The sequence below is a fragment of the Drosophila innubila genome (assembly GCF_004354385.1).
Source record: "Drosophila innubila isolate TH190305 chromosome 3L unlocalized genomic scaffold, UK_Dinn_1.0 0_D_3L, whole genome shotgun sequence".
Taxonomy (NCBI): domain Eukaryota; kingdom Metazoa; phylum Arthropoda; class Insecta; order Diptera; family Drosophilidae; genus Drosophila; species Drosophila innubila.
The window spans coordinates 19362621-19379815 of NW_022995376.1; the positions used below are offsets into that span (position 1 = coordinate 19362621).

Here is a 17195-nt window from a genome sequence, read left to right on the forward strand (position 1 = left end):
ATATTTCTAATTAAATTCCAACAACTCGTCTCTAACGAAAACGTAAATGCGAAAAGGCAGTGAAAAATTTAAACGAAACAATAAAATTGCAAATTCAATAAAGAATTCAATTGTAAAATTAATTTCTTGTTAAACATATAGATCAAAAACCCATATCGCATTTTAAATCAACAAACTAACATTTGATCTACGTTGCCAATTTGCCGTAGTGACTTGGTGCGTGGTAATTGCGTATTAAACAACAAAAGCAACAACAAACAGCTCGCAAACAAACTGCAAACGCTGGCAAAAACTGAAACTCAAACTGAAAGTGAAACGAGAAAGGAAACAAAGAAAACGTTTTGGTATAGTCCATAGTTAATATTTACATGGGTTTAACAGATCAAGATTGGATTGGCAGTGCGGTCAGCTTGACCTGCGACGACGAGCTGGGCGTGTTTCAGGGACTGATAAAGAAGATTTCAGCCGACGAGATAACAATAGTGCGCGCTTTTCGCAACGGTGTCCCACTGCGTAAACAGAACGCCGAAGTTGTATTGCGCTGCAGCGATATTAAAAGTATAAATCTTATTGAACCGGTAAAGGACGTTGAGACGACGACACCGACGGTGATTAACAAGCCGACACCGGTGAAATTGCCGCATTTCTCAAACATTCTTGGCAAGCAGCAGCAGTTGCAATTGCAGCAACAGCAACAAGTGCATCAGGAACAGCGTGAGAGGGAGCGGGAACAGGAGCAACCAGTGACGCCCAGAGGCAAGGCGAATGGACATGGAAACGGGAACGGGAACCGAAATGGCGGATTTAATGCTCCTGGTATTAACTCCGCACTGAGCGATAAGATGCATCAACTAATGCTCAATGCGAATCCTAATGGCGTTAACGGGATGCGAAGGTAAGGATTACAAATGTGTCCAGGTTCATAATCATATAGGCATGTTATCAATGTTATCTTAAATAGACAATGGCTAAGGCATTAGCTTAATTTCATGTATTAAATTGTACTCATAATCGAATGCTTTTCAGAACACCGCAGAGCTCACGTGCACCCAGTGCACAGCAGCAGCAGCAGATGGCGACGACGCCGAATAGTGTGGCTGCCTTCTTTGGGAACATGATTCCGCCAAAGGTGGAGGTTAAGCTGGGCAGCACCGCCTACAATCCTACAGGAGGCAACTCTGGCGGATGCGCCAATAACTTGGAGAGCTACTGCAGCAGCAGCGCCGATGGCAGCGAGGCAGCTGGCAGCAGTCGACCCATTGACATAATAAGCAATAACAATGGCAACGCCAATGGAAGCTATTATCAGGCAGCGATCAGTCATGGCAATGGAAAGCGCAATGGCAACGGTAATGGCAGCTTCAATTCCAATTCCTTTTCTGCAAATGGTCATGGCAATGGAAATGGAAATGGCAATGGTAATGGCAATGGAAATGGGAAGAACAAGCAGCGTAATCGGGTGCGACGTGAGAGCAGCATGCGACAACAGCAGCAGCAGACATTTGGAAGCGAGGCTGATGATCCACTTTTGCATGAGGATTTTGACTTTGAAGGGAATCTAGCACTTTTTGACAAGCAGGCCATTTGGGATGACATTGAGTCGACCCACCAAAAGCCGGACGTAGTCCGTCATGCGGTCCACGTGCAGAAACAACAGCATCAGCAGCAGGAGAAAAAGTATCGTCACGATGAAAACATTTTGGCCAGCAAGCCGTTGCAGTTGCGCCAGATTGAGAGCATTTTTGATGGCAGCAAGGATTTTGTAACTGACGATGGCCTCATCATACCCACCATACCGGCCTATGTACGCAACCGCATTGAGTTGAGTGCCGACAAAGCCGGCTTATCGATGCAGCGCCAAATTGATACACTTGCGCGCGGTGCCAGCGATTTGGCCATCACACTCCTTGGAGGTGCTCGCCGTTTGACTCCGGCAAATAATCATCAGTGGCCCAAGATTGCCATCATTTGCGACGGAGTTAACACCATGAGGTTGGTAGCATTAATCTTTCTTTAACCTATGACATATTAATTATATTCAATAATTTATATAAATCAAACTTGTACTCAGTAGCTTTCTTCCTGCTCTATACCCGTCGACTATAAAGAGTCTTATTTTCTTGTAGAACGATCAATATAGGGGCCGCTACAGGTCGCCTGCTAGCCTCCCATGGACTCACTGTACTTCTATATGTGGAGCAAGTGCAACTGATTGAACAAAACAGCAGCCTGGAGGTGTCCTTGTTCAAGGCTACCGATAATACCATAGTACATTCTGTTGATGGTGAGCATTATATCCTTATGTATATCTTATAATATCTAGAACTTGTTATGTAATGAAAGACATGTATAATTAATTTAATTAAAAAATATTGCAGCAATGCCAACACCGGATCTTGTGATACTATCGACAAATACCGCTAAACTTTCGGATGCAATTAAGAAATGGCTCAACGATAATCGGTACGTATAAGATAAATAAATATATATATATATATATATGGTGCAGTTTATGGTATTAATTTTATTATCTCCCTTTTAGTGCTTCGGTGCTTGCCATTGATCCGCCACCTTGTGGCATTAAGGATGTTGCTATTAAGTACTCAATCTTACCCATATTGCCATTAATCCAAGATTCAAGCAATTCCGCTGCTGCAGCAACTGAAAATTCATCAACGAATAAATGTGGCAAACTGTATTTATGTAATTTAGGTATACCAGATAAGTTTTATCGTGATTGTGGCATTAAGTACAAAAGTCCATATGGACATAAATATGTGATACCGATTCACTCAAAGGACTGAAACAACGATAACAACTCAGCACAGACAAACAGTAACAACAACAATCACCAGAAACATCAACAACAGCACCAATAAACCAACAATACAATAATAATAATCAGCAAATGCAACAGAAAATAACAAATACATAAAAACAAAAAACACCCAAACACACATGTGATGATCATCAAAGTCCTGTTTCCTGTGAATCTAGCTAGCTGTTAGAAGTCTCTCATATAACTCAATTTAGTTTTATCTTTGGCGCATATACACACAAACAAACACACACACCCACACAAATAAATATATTATTATATAAGTTTAAGAATTTAGTTTATTAACACATTTTCTTTAATTATCAATCAAATGCTGCCCTAGAATAGTGCCGAACTACATTTAAAACTGTATATTTATTCAATTTTTTTTGTAAAGCCCCTCAAAGCTAGTCCAGCATAACTGATGTAGTTTGGGAGCTCGCTTAAGTTGCCAATTTTCCTGCATTTCAAAATTTTGTAGAACTAAATTCTTCCATTCTTAATGCTCCCATTCACAATTATCTAATAATCGAGTTTATAGAATTAACATTTTATTTGCACTGGACAACTCAACAAACCCCCTTAAACTGGTCTTCAAGATAACATTCAAATTTGAAAAAGAACAAATCAAAATGATTGTATATAAATGTATAATTGCATAATTGTTTGTGTATGGGATGAACTCAATTGAATTATTTTAGTGAAATTGAGCCAAGTATGCGCAATATATGCCAAATTAAATGTCTACTTTTTAAGCATCAAAACTAGCAACTATTATGATAACAATACAATTACAAATCAGATAATTTTAAGTTAGTTTCGTAAGCTAAAAGTGTTTAACAACAACAACATCAACAGAAACATCAAACACAAAGAAAGGAGATCTTTTATTTGTATTTAGATATAGTATATAAGCATCTGTAAGCTGTAAAATCGAAAACCTTATTTTGTACTCCCATCGAATACTGTAAAGTGAAAAAGCACACAAAATATTTCAAATGTATCGCGATGAGTTTTATAAAACCAAATTGAATAAGTAATATATCAAAATCCGATCAAATAGTGAAAATGTTAGCCTTTAAAAACTCAATATCGCAAACCAAAAACCTTAACTAATTGTTGTAAAAATATTATGTAGATTCTAAATTCCAATTGTTGATGATCAATCTGCAGATTTCAATTTGCACTTACTTGTTTCATACTTAAAAAAAAAACCAGAAAATAATAGAAAAACCATAACAAAAACTGACAGTATAATAATGGGGACGCTGACTGTTTTGAGTTAGGAGTAGCCGAGTGGACAGGACGTTAAAGTGATGTTAGAGAAGTGGATGAGTATGGAGGTTGAGAAGGTTATTTCCAACAAAAACAACAACAACACATAAAACAAGAACTACAGATTTTGGTAAATGCTTTAATATTGTAAATGAAAATCTATTTTCGGTCCAATTGTATGAAAAACACAATTTTTAAAGTGCAACAAATGCAAAATTATGCCGACAAATCAAAATACATAAAAACACAAGTTAACTAAGAAAAAAAACCAGCTAATATATACAAACAACAATATTAAAAAAACAACACCGAAAGCCTTCTCATGGAAAACAAAAAGAAAACTGTATTTTTATTTACTCTGTTTATAATTCTTTTACAGATGGTTTTGTCACACAATAATCCGGGATTTCATATATAAATCAATTTATATAGCCTATAAATTGGTTATAACGAAAAAGTTTTATATGAACATAAGAAATATAAACTTAAATTCAACTTAAGTAATCACTTTTCATCATTCATAGTAAACATTTCTTGATCTACAAATGCGTAGCTATGCAAAGGATTAGAACTAAAAAATACAATTAAATTACAAGCTTTTCAAAAGCTATTGGAAATAAAGAAATATATGTTAGGTCATAGGGTCGTTGTCCATCTTTAAACGCTTAGAATCCGGCGCTTCGCATATAATAACGCGATTTCGTTTAAGTGCTGGAGGCTGTTTACAAGGTTTTGGCAACTGCACAGTTATAATGTTGAATGTTTCGACCTCTAGAGAAACAACGTCCACCTGTGGTGTAGACAATTGCTCTTCGAAACCAGAGTCCGGACTTTGCCAGGTATTCTCCGACTGATTTTGCTCATTCACATCAGCTGCGGTCTGATAGTAGTGATATAGTATAATAACATCCACAAATGGCTCAACCATATGCTCAGTGTAGGATGTGAGTTCTGTTAGGTACTGTGTCCAGATTTTAGGTACGCCGCTCACCTGACGCACAGCAGCAATGCAACTGGCGGCCAGCAATGAAGGTCGCTCGTTCGTGAATCTGTGAACTGCAGGTGAAAACATGATAGATATTATATATATTATATATTATTATGCTTACCATTCAAGGTGTAGTCAGCCATACGTAGCAGGAGCTGCGCCAGCGTCGCCACCATTTTTTCAAAACAATTGAAACGGGGATAAGTATCTGCAAGTTCGGGACTATCATTCAGTTTCTGGTTATAAGCCACAAAGTCCTCTTGGGTAAGAAAACGGCACGCTAACATCTCCACAAAGCTGGCTGTTGTGGGTCGTATCAGTTCAAACTGAAAGAATGTAAGAACCTTGCGCTCCACAGCCTTGTACTCAAAGGGAGTATAACAATCCCGGATCAAACAATTCATTTGACTGTAGCGTGGCACAAAGGCATCCGTATTCTCAATCTGACCCGCAACGTGCAGACAGGTGAGCGCGACCAGCTGCAGTTTGTCCGGCCGTATTGTGTAGAAGTCATTAAACCGATCCAGATAGTAAATTGCTGGCAATGAGAATGCATTTAGTATATACTAAATAAGGTGTGTGTATTAATTTACTTACACAAATGCAAAGCACATCGACTGAGTTTGTATGTGCGCGCAATTAACTGACAGAGCTGGATAAGTTTTGGCCTCTGATTGAGTTGAGTTGACCAAAAATTCAAAGGACGACGACGCAACTCCGACTCCTTCATTGTCTTAAAAATGTCGAGTGCATAGTCGCTTAACCAATGCGATTTTAAAAGGCGCTGCATAAAATGAAAGAGTGTATGAAGTACAAGCTAATCAGATTCTTACAAATGTCCACAAACCTCGGCTTTTTCTTTATCATAATCATTTCTTTCACTTAGCGTAAAGATATTTCCCTCCAGCGCTGGCTGCGTCATTTTCTATCAAATTATATATTTATATATTTTGATTATCAAGTTGATAATATAATTTAGAAAAACGCATTGCGAACGAACAATACAAAAAAACACGGAGCGCCAAAAATAGTATGGCTGTCGTTAACGGTAAAAGCTCAATGTGCACTGCTAACAGTAACACTAATTAGCCGTTCTATTCTGTTGGGTGAGGAGCAATGCTGTTAATTAACATTTATTTGAAATTTTTTATTTTTAGTTGATGCAAATTTTAAAATGCAATAACTTTGAAATTAGTTAAAATTTTGATGAAAATTTAAAATTCAAAATTCGAAAAAAAATATATCTAAATTTTAGTGAAGGTTTGAAACTCGTCAACCTAAGGTAAGAGAAGTTAAAAATTATTTAAAAAAAAAAAAAAAATATCATAAAATCGAGAGAATTCCAACAAAAACTCTGCAAAAATTTTCAAAATTCTAGCTACAAAAATAAGAAAAATTTCAATTTAGTCAAATTTTCAAAGTTGCAACTGAATTTTTTATTTTATTAAATTAGGACAAGCTGCCAGATCGGGAAATTCTGTAGGGTGGCAGCCCCAATTAGAACAAGCTGTCAGATCGGAAAATTTCTGTAGGGTGGCAGCCCCAATTTAAAAGGACGCCACGCCGGGAGAACTAACGGTGCTTTTTGAACAGAACAGAAACGATTTCGAATAATTTTTTAACAATTGAGAACAATCGACATCTTGTGTAGTCGTGGAATGCGTTTATTGTCCATCACAGCACCGGCTTCGCGGCAATCTGGCCAATGGCACAGGCAATTTCCACCAGCACATCAAAGTAAGTAGTACACTTTCCAGTTAAGATGAAATTAATTAATAATTGAATGTTTATTCAACTTTGGTAGCAAAGTCATCCATTTTTGATAGAAAAAGTAACGGAAATGAAAAAGGCCAAGAAAGAGAAAGTCGCGGCGGCGAAGATTGCCAAACGTAGACGCAAGTTAAGTTTCGATGATGATAAGTCGCAGGAGTCTGACGGGGAAGATTCTTATTATGATGTGTTTAATCTTCCATAACAGAATTGGAGGATGGGCTCCGCTTGATGCAAGAGGGCAACGAAAAAAACCCAGTTCGTCAACGTATAAAAATTTTGCTTCAACAAACACGAAAAACTATTTGTTACAGCAAATTGTTTCGTAATCTTTTTCTATTAAGAAATACGAATGTGGTGCTGGCGTTAAAATTAAGAAAAATATGATTGCACTTTTATTGAAAAGACGTTCAAACACTATCGGAATTTTTTTCTGGGATTCATGCTGCCACACCGATATTTTGTTTTGTTTTTTAGCTGCATTCAAAATTTACTTACATTTTATTTTTGTATTGCACAAAATTCCATAAAAATATATTGTTTCAATTATTGTTAAGAGAAAATCATATAATACTGAAGCATTTAGAGCTTACTTTGGTGACATTTCAGCAAAAGGCAACGTTTTAATCATTTTATTACTGAATTAATATTTGACACATCGGATATTTTTATTATATTTAAACGACAAAATTAAATTTATATATATTTAGGGTATTCCTGAAAAAGATTCTGATTAGATTTTATTTAGTTTTGATTATGGCAATCAGCTGTGCACAACTTGCTCCATTAAATATTTGCTGTGTGGTCAGAAAAGATAAGGAAAATCTTTAATCACGGCCATCACAGCAGCCATCGTATATCATATGGCTTACGCATCCCTGGGTGGCCTCATCGAAGAAGTGATCCCAGTGGCACGTCGACTCTCCCATTTCAATTCCGTTTTCACATCTGATGTAGTTGTGGCAGTTGTTGCTGCTGCTGGTCACGAGCATGGTTCCGCGTCCATCGCAGCGGTTATGTGTGCACACCACCGAAGTCGGTTGGGCACACTGCTTTTTGACCTGGTCGTAAAATAGTCCCGCTGGACACTGATTCCATACGGGATCAATGTCAGCCACGCTGCCCTTGTTGGCGCAGTGGAAGTATCCACGGCAAGTGGCACCGTCAGACACATAGCCAGTTATGGGGCTAGAAACCAATCCGGTTGTTTTCGTGCAAACATTCTTTTTAGAATGAGCATCGCACGGAACTTTATTCTTAGCCATGCAACTGCCGGTCTCGACGTTAAAGTATTGGGAACTCGAGCATGATTTCAGAGAATGTTTGCCACTCTTGCACTCATAGTATTCGTTGCAGTCCGTTTCCTGCTTAAACTTTGTTTTGTCCGGCAATATTTCGCAAATGTTTCCAACGTCCACGCAGAGAGAATCGACTCCGTACTGACACCTCTGAGTGGCTTCATCAAAGTGCTGTGATCCATCGCAATGGCCCTTCAAGGAGTTGCCTTTTTCACAGTAAAAGTAATTCTGGCAGTCTGTCGGATCAGCAACAAATATTTTATCCAATCCATCGCAGAGATTGCCACAGTGAACACTATTGGTGGCCGTTGCTTTCACGCACTTCTTCGAGCTGGGATCGAATACCAAGTCAGTTTCACACTTACGCGGCGTACCCTGATCATTGATGCACTCAATATACTCGTTACAAGTTCCTGGCTTACGTATCACGGTTCCAGTCTTGAAGAGACGGCATAGATCTTCATGGCCACGCAGCGCTTCAAGGGGCTGGAAGACACATACTGCAAGCAGGAAGATTGCAGTACCAGATCTTAGGAGCGCTGAAATAAATAAATTAAATTAATAGAGCTGTCAAAACCAAATTGGTCTCTTTGGTCGTTAAAAAAATTACTAAAAATTAAAATGTTAATTTTTTGATGATTTAAAACAGTTACTCGACAATACGTATACATAATACCGTATACAATACACCGGCTATATTGTTTGAGTACTCACCTTTCATTTTTAATTGAGTTGGAAATTCCTTCTTTTTTATTAAATTTTGCTGTAGCTGTTCAAGTTGATGATTGTCTTGAACTAAATGGAGACTTGTGCTGGGACAGCATTTATATTTAGGGTGGAATGTTGCTGATACTGATTAACTGATTTAGCGACAAATTAAGGAGTATATGTTTTGGGTGGTTCAAATCTTATCTTGGTTTTGCTAAAATTAAAGAAAAAAGTCAGCAGATGTTAAGGCCATAAAGAGAGGAGTTATTCGATTTTTTAAAACATCTCTCAAATCTAAACCCTCTTTAAAACGTTGACTAATTCCCACAAAAGCTTTTGTAGATCATTTTATGGAACAAACTTCTATGCCAATAAAAACCTTATCATCAATTTGACTTACGCATGAAAATGACAATTCCTAAAACTTTGCCGCGTATTACGACTTTGTTATAACTTGTATATGGTTAATTAAATAAATAAAAAAATAAATATTTATTACACTTGACCGTATCAGTTGCAACCAGCTGATATTTATTCATACTTTGAGATACTCGTATTTCGGGTCATAAATTTTAAGAATTGATAAACTGAGTGTAAGCAGCTAATTCTCTTGCTCGAATTTGTCGCATTTAACATTGGGCACAAAGCTCGTAGCTTGTGAAACTTAAATCATATTTATAGAATCTATCTAATTATTTATGACAGCTTATTGCCTGAAGTACGAGTATTTTGGCGGTGATAAGAATGCCTTTAATTGGTAAGTGATTAAAAATCAGTTCAATTAACATTTAAAGTCATTTTCTAGTTTGAAAGCCAAATTCGCAATGTCACTGTTTATTATTATAAATTTAATTAATTGTGTATTGGTATCTGGGGATCAAATAAATATAAATATAAATTCCGGTGCGTCCATTAACAACGAATTTGGTAAAAGATTCAGTTCCGGTTTTGTTCTTTCCGAAAATGGTTTCGGTATTTTTTCCTGACTTGTAAACTAAATTGAAAATGCCATTTAGTAGTGTACTCTGTTTAGTAGAAGAAGAAATCAATATTTAATTTAATTTGTATTAATATTATTTATTTAATAATAAGACCTCTGTACCATAATGATATTAAAAATATTTGCTTAGTACCTTCAAGTTGATTTCTCTCGACTCAATCACTTTTTGTTGGATCTTCATTTGATTTGAGCTATTTGGTTAATTAAAAATATAGATCGCCTAAAAGTATACAATTATTTTTATTGACAGCTTGGGTATGTCGGAAACCTTCAATATTGATACGGGGCAAATCGTGTCGCCGGAAATGGAGGGGTTCAAAAATGTTGTTACTGACAAGCGCGATACGATTAGTTGAATAATTGCGCAGATAGCAAGAGCGATCAATTCATTCAACTCAATTCTAAGAACGCCATTGAATTAAAAGCTAATTACACGAGGTAAAATTTGAGAACTCAGGTATATCAGGTATCAATAGATTTGGTCATTCAATGCTGACAGCAGATAATGTCTGATGTCTGTATTATTTGGACACTATATAAAAATAGCTTAATATCAGTAGAGTTTTGCTGTGATATCAGTGTGTCAGACTACAGCTAAAATGTGGTTAAATAGCTGTTAAGTCCGCCGAGGGTCTCAGTTTTGTGTTAAACATCGGTAATTGAAGAGATCCGTGAAATAGGGAGGAGGTGGAGGAGGAGGGAACAATAACGAGAATAATGATAGGTGAGATCCGAATTTCATTAGGCCCCACGCTTCAGAGTATCAGTTTTAATTACGGCATTCTCGATGTGTTTCGGTTTATCTGCAAAGGTTACAAACAGTTTTAATTAAACGCAACGATAGGGCTTTAGTTGCCACAAGCTTGATGCTTCCATATATAAGGTACTACCTAAAATGGTTAGCCATAGTACCAAAGGTGTATGCTCCAGTTGCATACAACATACAAAGCTAGTTCATAGAATCAATCAATCAACCTCGAAGTCTTAATGGCAGGTAGGATCACTTCAAATGGATATCACATTCCTTATTCACTTACCACCTTCACTTACAATTTTTCAAATATTCCTTACAGCTTTCAACTCTAAGATTGCCGCTCTGACGGTCGTCGGTCTGCTGATCGTCTGTCTGTTGCGGGCAAATGGCTATACGATGGAGAATATGTGTGAGCAGTGGTGGGGCGAAGGATATATTGGCAATCCGACCGATTGCAACAGTTGGGGCTATTGCCAGAAACAGAAGGTGATATCCCGAGGATCCTGCGGCAAGGGATTAGTTTTCGATTCGGCCTCAAGCACCTGTCAATATAACTATAAGGTGGCATGCTCCACCAGTGTGGCTTCAACGTGCAGCGCCCTCACAAATCCTGCATATATGGCCGATCCATCCGATTGCAGCAAGTATGCCTATTGCTTTGGCAATGGCAAATCCCAAATCCAGAAGTGCCCAGCTGGCCAAGTATATGCCGCCAACAATAATTCCTGCATTTGGGGTCCCACATGTCCGCAGAACTCCATTTGCCGTTTCATGCCCAACAACATTTATGTCGGCGATCCAACCAATTGCGGTTCTTATCTGCAGTGCCTCAACGGCTACGGAATACCCGGCTCATGTCCATCCACTCATTTTTATAATGCTGCCACTGGTAACTGTGAAACGACAAACCCTTGCACCAACAATGGCGGAAATCCTACTGATGGTGACTCGAATATAGTTACCCTTCCTCCGAGTCAAACAGCTTGCACCAGGGCTACAACTACATTTGTTACGGATAAGGCAACCTGCTACGGATTCTACAGCTGCTCTCCGCAGACTATGGGAGTGTGGGGCACTTGTCCATATGGAACGATATATAACCCATCAAAGAATCAGTGTGTGTCACCCAACGCTTACCCCTGTTGGTTCAATCGATGCCAGAACACCAATTTGACATATGCGGCTTTAAAGAATACAGGTTGTGAACAATATGTGTACTGCCCGAACGGTGCACAGGGAACATGCCCATCTGGTTACCCATACTTTGATGAGGTTTACCAAAAATGTGTCCCCAATAAGCCCAGCTATGCTATTTGCACACAAACAGCCGTTGTCCCCTCACCATAGATATTGAACATATAACATGTACTTTCTTGATACTGTTGCCTAAAATTGTATGCATTTAATAAAAGCTATTAATCTAGCAAAAAATCTATTAATATTATTTGACTCAGAGTTTTGACAAATTTATTGGAAATTTATTTAATTATGAATTCACAATTTATTTATTGAAAGCAATTATTTAGAAAGTTCTTTACGAAAAAGATTACTCATACGTCATGTTGTCTAGACTCTAGAGTGAATATTTCAATTTCTATTTATTTCATATATAAAGAGAAAGTTGTTCCTTACAGAATTGTTTGATAAATCTTACGCATACGTCATGTATTTCGGATGTGCTATTTAAAAGTCGAAAGGAAAGAAAATTGATTTAAGAAGAATTGATATGAGAGTAAATCAATGGTTTTGACTGTTCAATACGTAGAAGTAAATGTTTATAGAAGTCAATGCCACTCAATTCGACATGGCCAATTTCCCTATCATGCGTAGATGTGAATCTACCCACAGAACCACCGAACATGATTTTGTCGTGTAATTTACATGCTGTTCGCTATCTAATGAGAATTGATATCGCTCGCATTGATATGAGATACTCGTATCAATCAGATACATATATTGACAACGTCTTCCCTGGCGCTGTGCATTTCCAAAATTGTTTTTCTTTTTTTTGGCAATGGAATCTTTGCATATTTAAGAAGGCGCCACACAGTGGCAGCTCATCAGTCAAGTTCGTGGAGCTGTAACAATCGCAGCAATCGATTTAGGCATCACCTATATAGATATATCTTTTATCAATCGCATCAACACCTTCAGCATGCAAGCAGGTAAAGTGCATCAAAGTCATTGTTTGGCCATTAATCATTGATACTAATGATGTGAATTGCAGTTCGAGGAGTCCTGGCCGTGTTTGTCTTAGCACTGGTCGGCATCGTTAGCGGCGGCAAAATGATATCTGACTTTCCGAAACTATCGGTTCAACAGATGTGTGAGTTGATGCCGGCGGATACGAGTTTCCTGCGTCCGCATACCTGTAACTATTGGGTACGTTGTCCGGCAAATAATACCAGCTTGGAGGAAGGCACCTGTGCCGCCGGTTTGAACTACAACAAGGATCTGGGACGTTGCACCATGGCTGCAAATGTGGATTGCCCCTATTCAAAGGATTCGATCAGTACCACCGACAATTTATGCGCTAATGAAACGGACGGAACCTTCTTGGCCGACAACAGTAGCAACGATTGCAAGGGCTACATTCTGTGCAAGGCACGGCGCGAGAACAAGTCCAACTGCCCCAACAATTTGATCTTCAATCCGACAACACGCTCCTGCGTTTACACCAATCAATACAGGTGTCCTGTCAACGGTGCAAAGACAAAGTCTCCCGCCTGCCTTTCCTTGCCGAACAACACTCGGCTGGCCAATGATGAACATTGTGAAAAATATTACATCTGCGTCGATGATATTCTCTATGAGCGTGAGTGTTCCGATCAAAGTGCCTACGATGTTGTCCTGGGTCGCTGTGTGTCAGCCCTGAATGCCACCTGTTACAGCACGGCCAAATTGCCGCCACCGGAGAACACATTCTGCACTTCAATGGGAAAACCTAAGGTGGGATACTTTGCTGATGACGAATCCTGCAGCCATTACTACATCTGTGGCGATACCGTCAACGGCAAACACGACACTAATCCCCAACATCTGCAATGCGGTCAGGGACTGTACTTTGACTACGAGAAACTCTCCTGTCGCGAACGTCTCAATGTCCGTTGCACCCTCGATCGCTGTGCTGACACCAGCCTCACCTATGTGAATGTCCTTGGTGATTGTCAGGCCTATGCCCGCTGCTCTGGTGGCGCCACAGTCGGATCGGGACGTTGCCCCGCCGATTACTACTTTGATGAGCGCAGCCAGGGCTGCACACCCGTCAACCACAACTACGTCGCATGCGCTGCCTAAACACCCAACAACAACAAGAAATTCAAAAGTTATAGTAAAATAACAAACAAAAAAGAAGTAAACATTTTAAGCTACATCATGGAATTGAAATTTAATTAATTAAATATGCATCAAATATGGTGGAAGTCATTGAAGGCATTAATTATTGTTTCGATTTATTTACCGCTCAGAGATATTCTTTACTTTTCTTACAGCTCATCATATCAATTGAACAATTCGCAAAATGACAGAAATTTATTAAATTAATAGTCAACTTTCATGAACCGAATTCGCAAATTGGATGTAAATGATTTATTGAATTTGCGTAGACAACTAATATAGGAAAAGTGAAAGTAATGTTAATCAAAATTCTAAAAAGATGCAAATAAATATACATCAACTTGAATATAGAAATTCTTAAGAACAGAAATTTATTTAGTTTATTTATTTCATGAAAGGAATTTGCAAATTGAATGTAAATGATTCATTGAATTTGCGTAGACAACTAATATAGGAAAAGTTAAAGTAATGTTAATCAAAATTCTAAATAAGGTCCAAATAAATATACACTAACTTGAACATAGAAATTTTTAAGAACTTACTTCAACTCATATTTGTAAGTAGATTAACTCTCAACAAGCTCATTAAGAACTTCAAAGGAAGCAAAGAATTTATCTCTATATTATCTTGTACCATACACTATTTTTATCTATTAACATTTTGTGTTGCATAACTTCTAAGAAGTATTTTTAGCTGTTCTCTTAACATATTTTCATAAATAGTGCGTACTTTTTATACCCTCCATTCCAGAAAGAAGGTATCTACAATCATTTATTCTATAAACAATGACTAAGAAAAAAGGAGAAATATATGGAATAATATAAAACTGTATTATTATATATACATATATACTTAATTTCTATCTCTAGAAATTTAGTTTAATATCCTGCAATTATTAGAAAAATATTTAAGAGAACAACGAAAATATCTAAGAAATTTAATTGTAAATTTATAATTAATTTTATTGTAGTATTAATAAATAAGAAAAGAGGAATGATAAATAAGCAAAGAAGTTGAATTTTATTATAATATAAATATAGGGTATTTGATAGTCCCTTCGAAACACCACTCGTACATTCTTGATTGTGGAAATTTCAATTGTATTGTTTTTAAAATTTAATGGAAATGTTCATCAGATAAGCGGGAGCGATAACATTCTAACATAAGTATTTACACTCTGATATTTTGGCAGTTGTTTGATGATGACAGCACCTCGTACCTTGACTAGTCTTGCCATCGCCTTGGCTTGACATCTATAGCGATAGTAACTCGTACTTGACACTTAATAATAGTGAGCTATCAGTGCTCGTAGGTACGACTGACTGTACGATCTAAGCCCATACTACTGGAGTATAAATTACTAAAATTATCACAATAATATTTACATTTTTATTTATAAACAGTTAAGAGATTTTTCTCATCACGAGGCTATAGTAGTTTCTTTGGATTGAGCACATGCTGCATAAGTTATGACCTCGTTGGTGCAGCGTTGAGAGACTTCATCAAAGTATTCCCCATCGGGACACGTTCCCGTGTCAATTGTCTTGCCATCTTGACAAATGGCATATCCTCGACATCCATCATCCGACAGGTTAGCCAGCTCAATGTTTGTGAATCCCAAATGAACACAGCGATCGTAGGGGCAATGAATCTTTTCTTGACGTACACAAGAACCGTGATTTTCGATACTGAAGAATCGACTTTCGTGACAAATGCCTGGCAATAGAACCATATCACCTTCGGGATTTTCATGACAGTAGAAATAGCCATTGCAAGACTGCTTATCGGGCACAAATATACCTGACTGTGGGCAGGAGACAGGGTCTGCTTTTAGGGGTGGGGGCTCTGTGTGAACGCACTCAACATTTTGGGGATAATCACACTTGCCGTGTACGGGATCGAAGAAAAAGGTGCCGGAACAGGTGTCAGTGATAACGTTGCCTTTCCAGCACATTTGCCAGCCATTACAATTGGTGTGATCTTTGATAAAGACGCCGTCGGGCAATATGTTGCATATGCTATCTGGATCCATTCCAAGTGTACAGGGAAAGTTCCGTAGGCAGTCAAAGGTGCCGGGGTTAAAGTTATATCCCTCTTTGCACTCTCCGCGAGTTCCCTTGGAATTCTTGCAATAGTAATAGCCATTGCAGGAGTATGGATCGGCGGCAAATCCTGTCTCTACTCCTGCACATGGATCACTGGAGATGCACTTGACCGTATCCGAGGGCAGACAACTTTTACTCTCCCTATCGTATGAGAATCCATCGTCACAGCTGCCGCCAATGGGCTTTCCATCTACACACTCTATCCAAGCATTACACGCTCGAGGATCGTTCATTTTTGTGCCATCCACAACCAGCGAGCAGATAAGTTTCGGATCGAAATCAGATCTCACATTTTGCACAACACATAATAGGATGACACCCAGCACTAATTGTAATATCTTCAGTTTTGATGTAATCGAATCTGTGAAGGACATTCTATTAAATATCTTCTTCATAACTTTAGTACATTTAAATTTTGTTTGTTAATTTTTAAACATTAAAATTTAATATATCTTTTTTTCTTTTTAGAGCTTACATAAACTATACATTCTTTAAATTTAACACGAAAGATATTTATTTAAATTATAAAATGTAAAATTAAAATAAGGATTTTGTTATTACGCACTCATATTTATATAATCAAAATAAAATCGATCGGAGGAGCAAGGTGCACGATTAATGACAACGACTAACTGAGTAGAATGAGCTACGCTTCTTAAATAAATATTAAAAATAATATATCGCTTTTTATATATATATATACATCGACTTGAAAAGTTAGATTATAAATTTCGAAGCATTAAAAGAGACTGAAAATGCCGCAAGCTCTTAAAATTAGACACATATTCATACTAGTATCTTAACTTAATAACGAATTGGCCATAAATTAACTTGTAAATTCTCGTATTTTGAACCTTTTTAGATAACCACGCTTTTCTAATTGTTTAAAAATATGAATTACACAGTCAAAACAAGTGGCCAATAAAAATGACAGCAAATTGCAACTGATAATTATTTGTTATGTTATTTAATTTTTTTAATTTACAGTATCAGTTGACGGATTGTAAGCTATCTATCACTTCTTAATGCAAAGAATATTGTCAGATCCCTGTTGAGCCAACTTATTTTGGATTCTATCACTATTAAACAAAAATTAATATTTTATTAAATAACAATACAAACAATAAAAAATATTTATTACTT

At 37.5% G+C, this 17195-nt stretch overlaps 6 protein-coding genes across 8 annotated transcripts; 3 read left to right on the forward strand and 3 right to left on the reverse strand.

Moving 5' to 3' along the window:
• Window positions 1-26: 26 nt before the first annotated feature.
• Window positions 27-4181, forward strand: LOC117787189 (enhancer of mRNA-decapping protein 3). The gene is made up of 5 exons (XM_034625639.1): window positions 27-895; window positions 1027-1992; window positions 2127-2284; window positions 2379-2463; window positions 2543-4181. Exons 1-5 carry the CDS (start codon window positions 369-371, stop codon window positions 2802-2804), a joined length of 1998 nt encoding a protein of 665 aa, XP_034481530.1. The 5' UTR covers window positions 27-368; the 3' UTR covers window positions 2805-4181.
• Window positions 4182-4410: 229 nt separating this feature from the next.
• On the reverse strand, window positions 4411-6054 carry LOC117787190 (cyclin-J). 2 transcript variants are annotated; one of them, XM_034625641.1, is made up of 4 exons: window positions 5929-6035; window positions 5679-5865; window positions 5203-5619; window positions 4411-5149 (listed from the first exon to the last, which is right to left on the reverse strand). In XM_034625641.1, exons 1-4 carry the CDS (start codon window positions 6001-6003, stop codon window positions 4725-4727), a joined length of 1104 nt encoding a protein of 367 aa, XP_034481532.1. In that variant the 5' UTR covers window positions 6004-6035; the 3' UTR covers window positions 4411-4724. The 2 variants fall into 2 exon arrangements, with proteins under 2 accessions (XP_034481532.1, XP_034481533.1); XM_034625642.1 differs by having other exon boundaries at window positions 4988-5142; window positions 5929-6054.
• Window positions 6055-7432: 1378 nt separating this feature from the next.
• Window positions 7433-8925, reverse strand: LOC117787191 (peritrophin-44-like). The gene is made up of 2 exons (XM_034625643.1): window positions 8864-8925; window positions 7433-8688 (listed from the first exon to the last, which is right to left on the reverse strand). The coding sequence occupies exons 1-2, from the start codon at window positions 8868-8870 to the stop codon at window positions 7679-7681; spliced, it is 1017 nt and encodes a 338-aa protein (XP_034481534.1). The 5' UTR covers window positions 8871-8925; the 3' UTR covers window positions 7433-7678.
• Window positions 8926-10559: 1634 nt separating this feature from the next.
• On the forward strand, window positions 10560-12055 carry LOC117787411 (peritrophin-44). Of its 2 annotated transcripts, none has more exons than XM_034625929.1 (2): window positions 10560-10581; window positions 10931-12055. In XM_034625929.1, exons 1-2 carry the CDS (start codon window positions 10575-10577, stop codon window positions 11956-11958), a joined length of 1035 nt encoding a protein of 344 aa, XP_034481820.1. In that variant the 5' UTR covers window positions 10560-10574; the 3' UTR covers window positions 11959-12055. The 2 variants fall into 2 exon arrangements, with proteins under 2 accessions (XP_034481820.1, XP_034481819.1); XM_034625928.1 differs by lacking the exon at window positions 10560-10581 and adding an exon at window positions 10764-10851.
• Window positions 12056-12687: 632 nt separating this feature from the next.
• On the forward strand, window positions 12688-14050 carry LOC117787989 (peritrophin-44). The gene is made up of 2 exons (XM_034626640.1): window positions 12688-12776; window positions 12839-14050. Exons 1-2 carry the CDS (start codon window positions 12767-12769, stop codon window positions 13906-13908), a joined length of 1080 nt encoding a protein of 359 aa, XP_034482531.1. The 5' UTR covers window positions 12688-12766; the 3' UTR covers window positions 13909-14050.
• Window positions 14051-15304: 1254 nt separating this feature from the next.
• On the reverse strand, window positions 15305-16665 carry LOC117787990 (peritrophin-48). Its single transcript, XM_034626642.1, has 2 exons — window positions 16618-16665; window positions 15305-16413 (listed from the first exon to the last, which is right to left on the reverse strand). Exons 1-2 carry the CDS (start codon window positions 16619-16621, stop codon window positions 15368-15370), a joined length of 1050 nt encoding a protein of 349 aa, XP_034482533.1. The 5' UTR covers window positions 16622-16665; the 3' UTR covers window positions 15305-15367.
• Between the last annotated feature and the right edge of the window lie 530 nt (window positions 16666-17195).

Coding starts and splice junctions, on each gene's coding strand:
- LOC117787189 (XM_034625639.1), top strand. CDS start 369: ATGGGTTTAACAGATCAAGATTGGATTGGCAGTGCGGTCAGCTTGACC. Junction 896..1,026: donor GGCGTTAACGGGATGCGAAG/GTAAGGATTACA, acceptor AATGCTTTTCAG/AACACCGCAGAGCTCACGTG. Junction 1,993..2,126: donor GACGGAGTTAACACCATGAG/GTTGGTAGCATT, acceptor ATTTTCTTGTAG/AACGATCAATATAGGGGCCG.
- LOC117787190 (XM_034625641.1), bottom strand. CDS start 6,003: ATGACGCAGCCAGCGCTGGAGGGAAATATCTTTACGCTAAGTGAAAGA. Junction 5,866..5,928: donor ATGATAAAGAAAAAGCCGAG/GTTTGTGGACAT, acceptor CATTTTATGCAG/CGCCTTTTAAAATCGCATTG. Junction 5,620..5,678: donor TCGATGTGCTTTGCATTTGT/GTAAGTAAATTA, acceptor TCTCATTGCCAG/CAATTTACTATCTGGATCGG.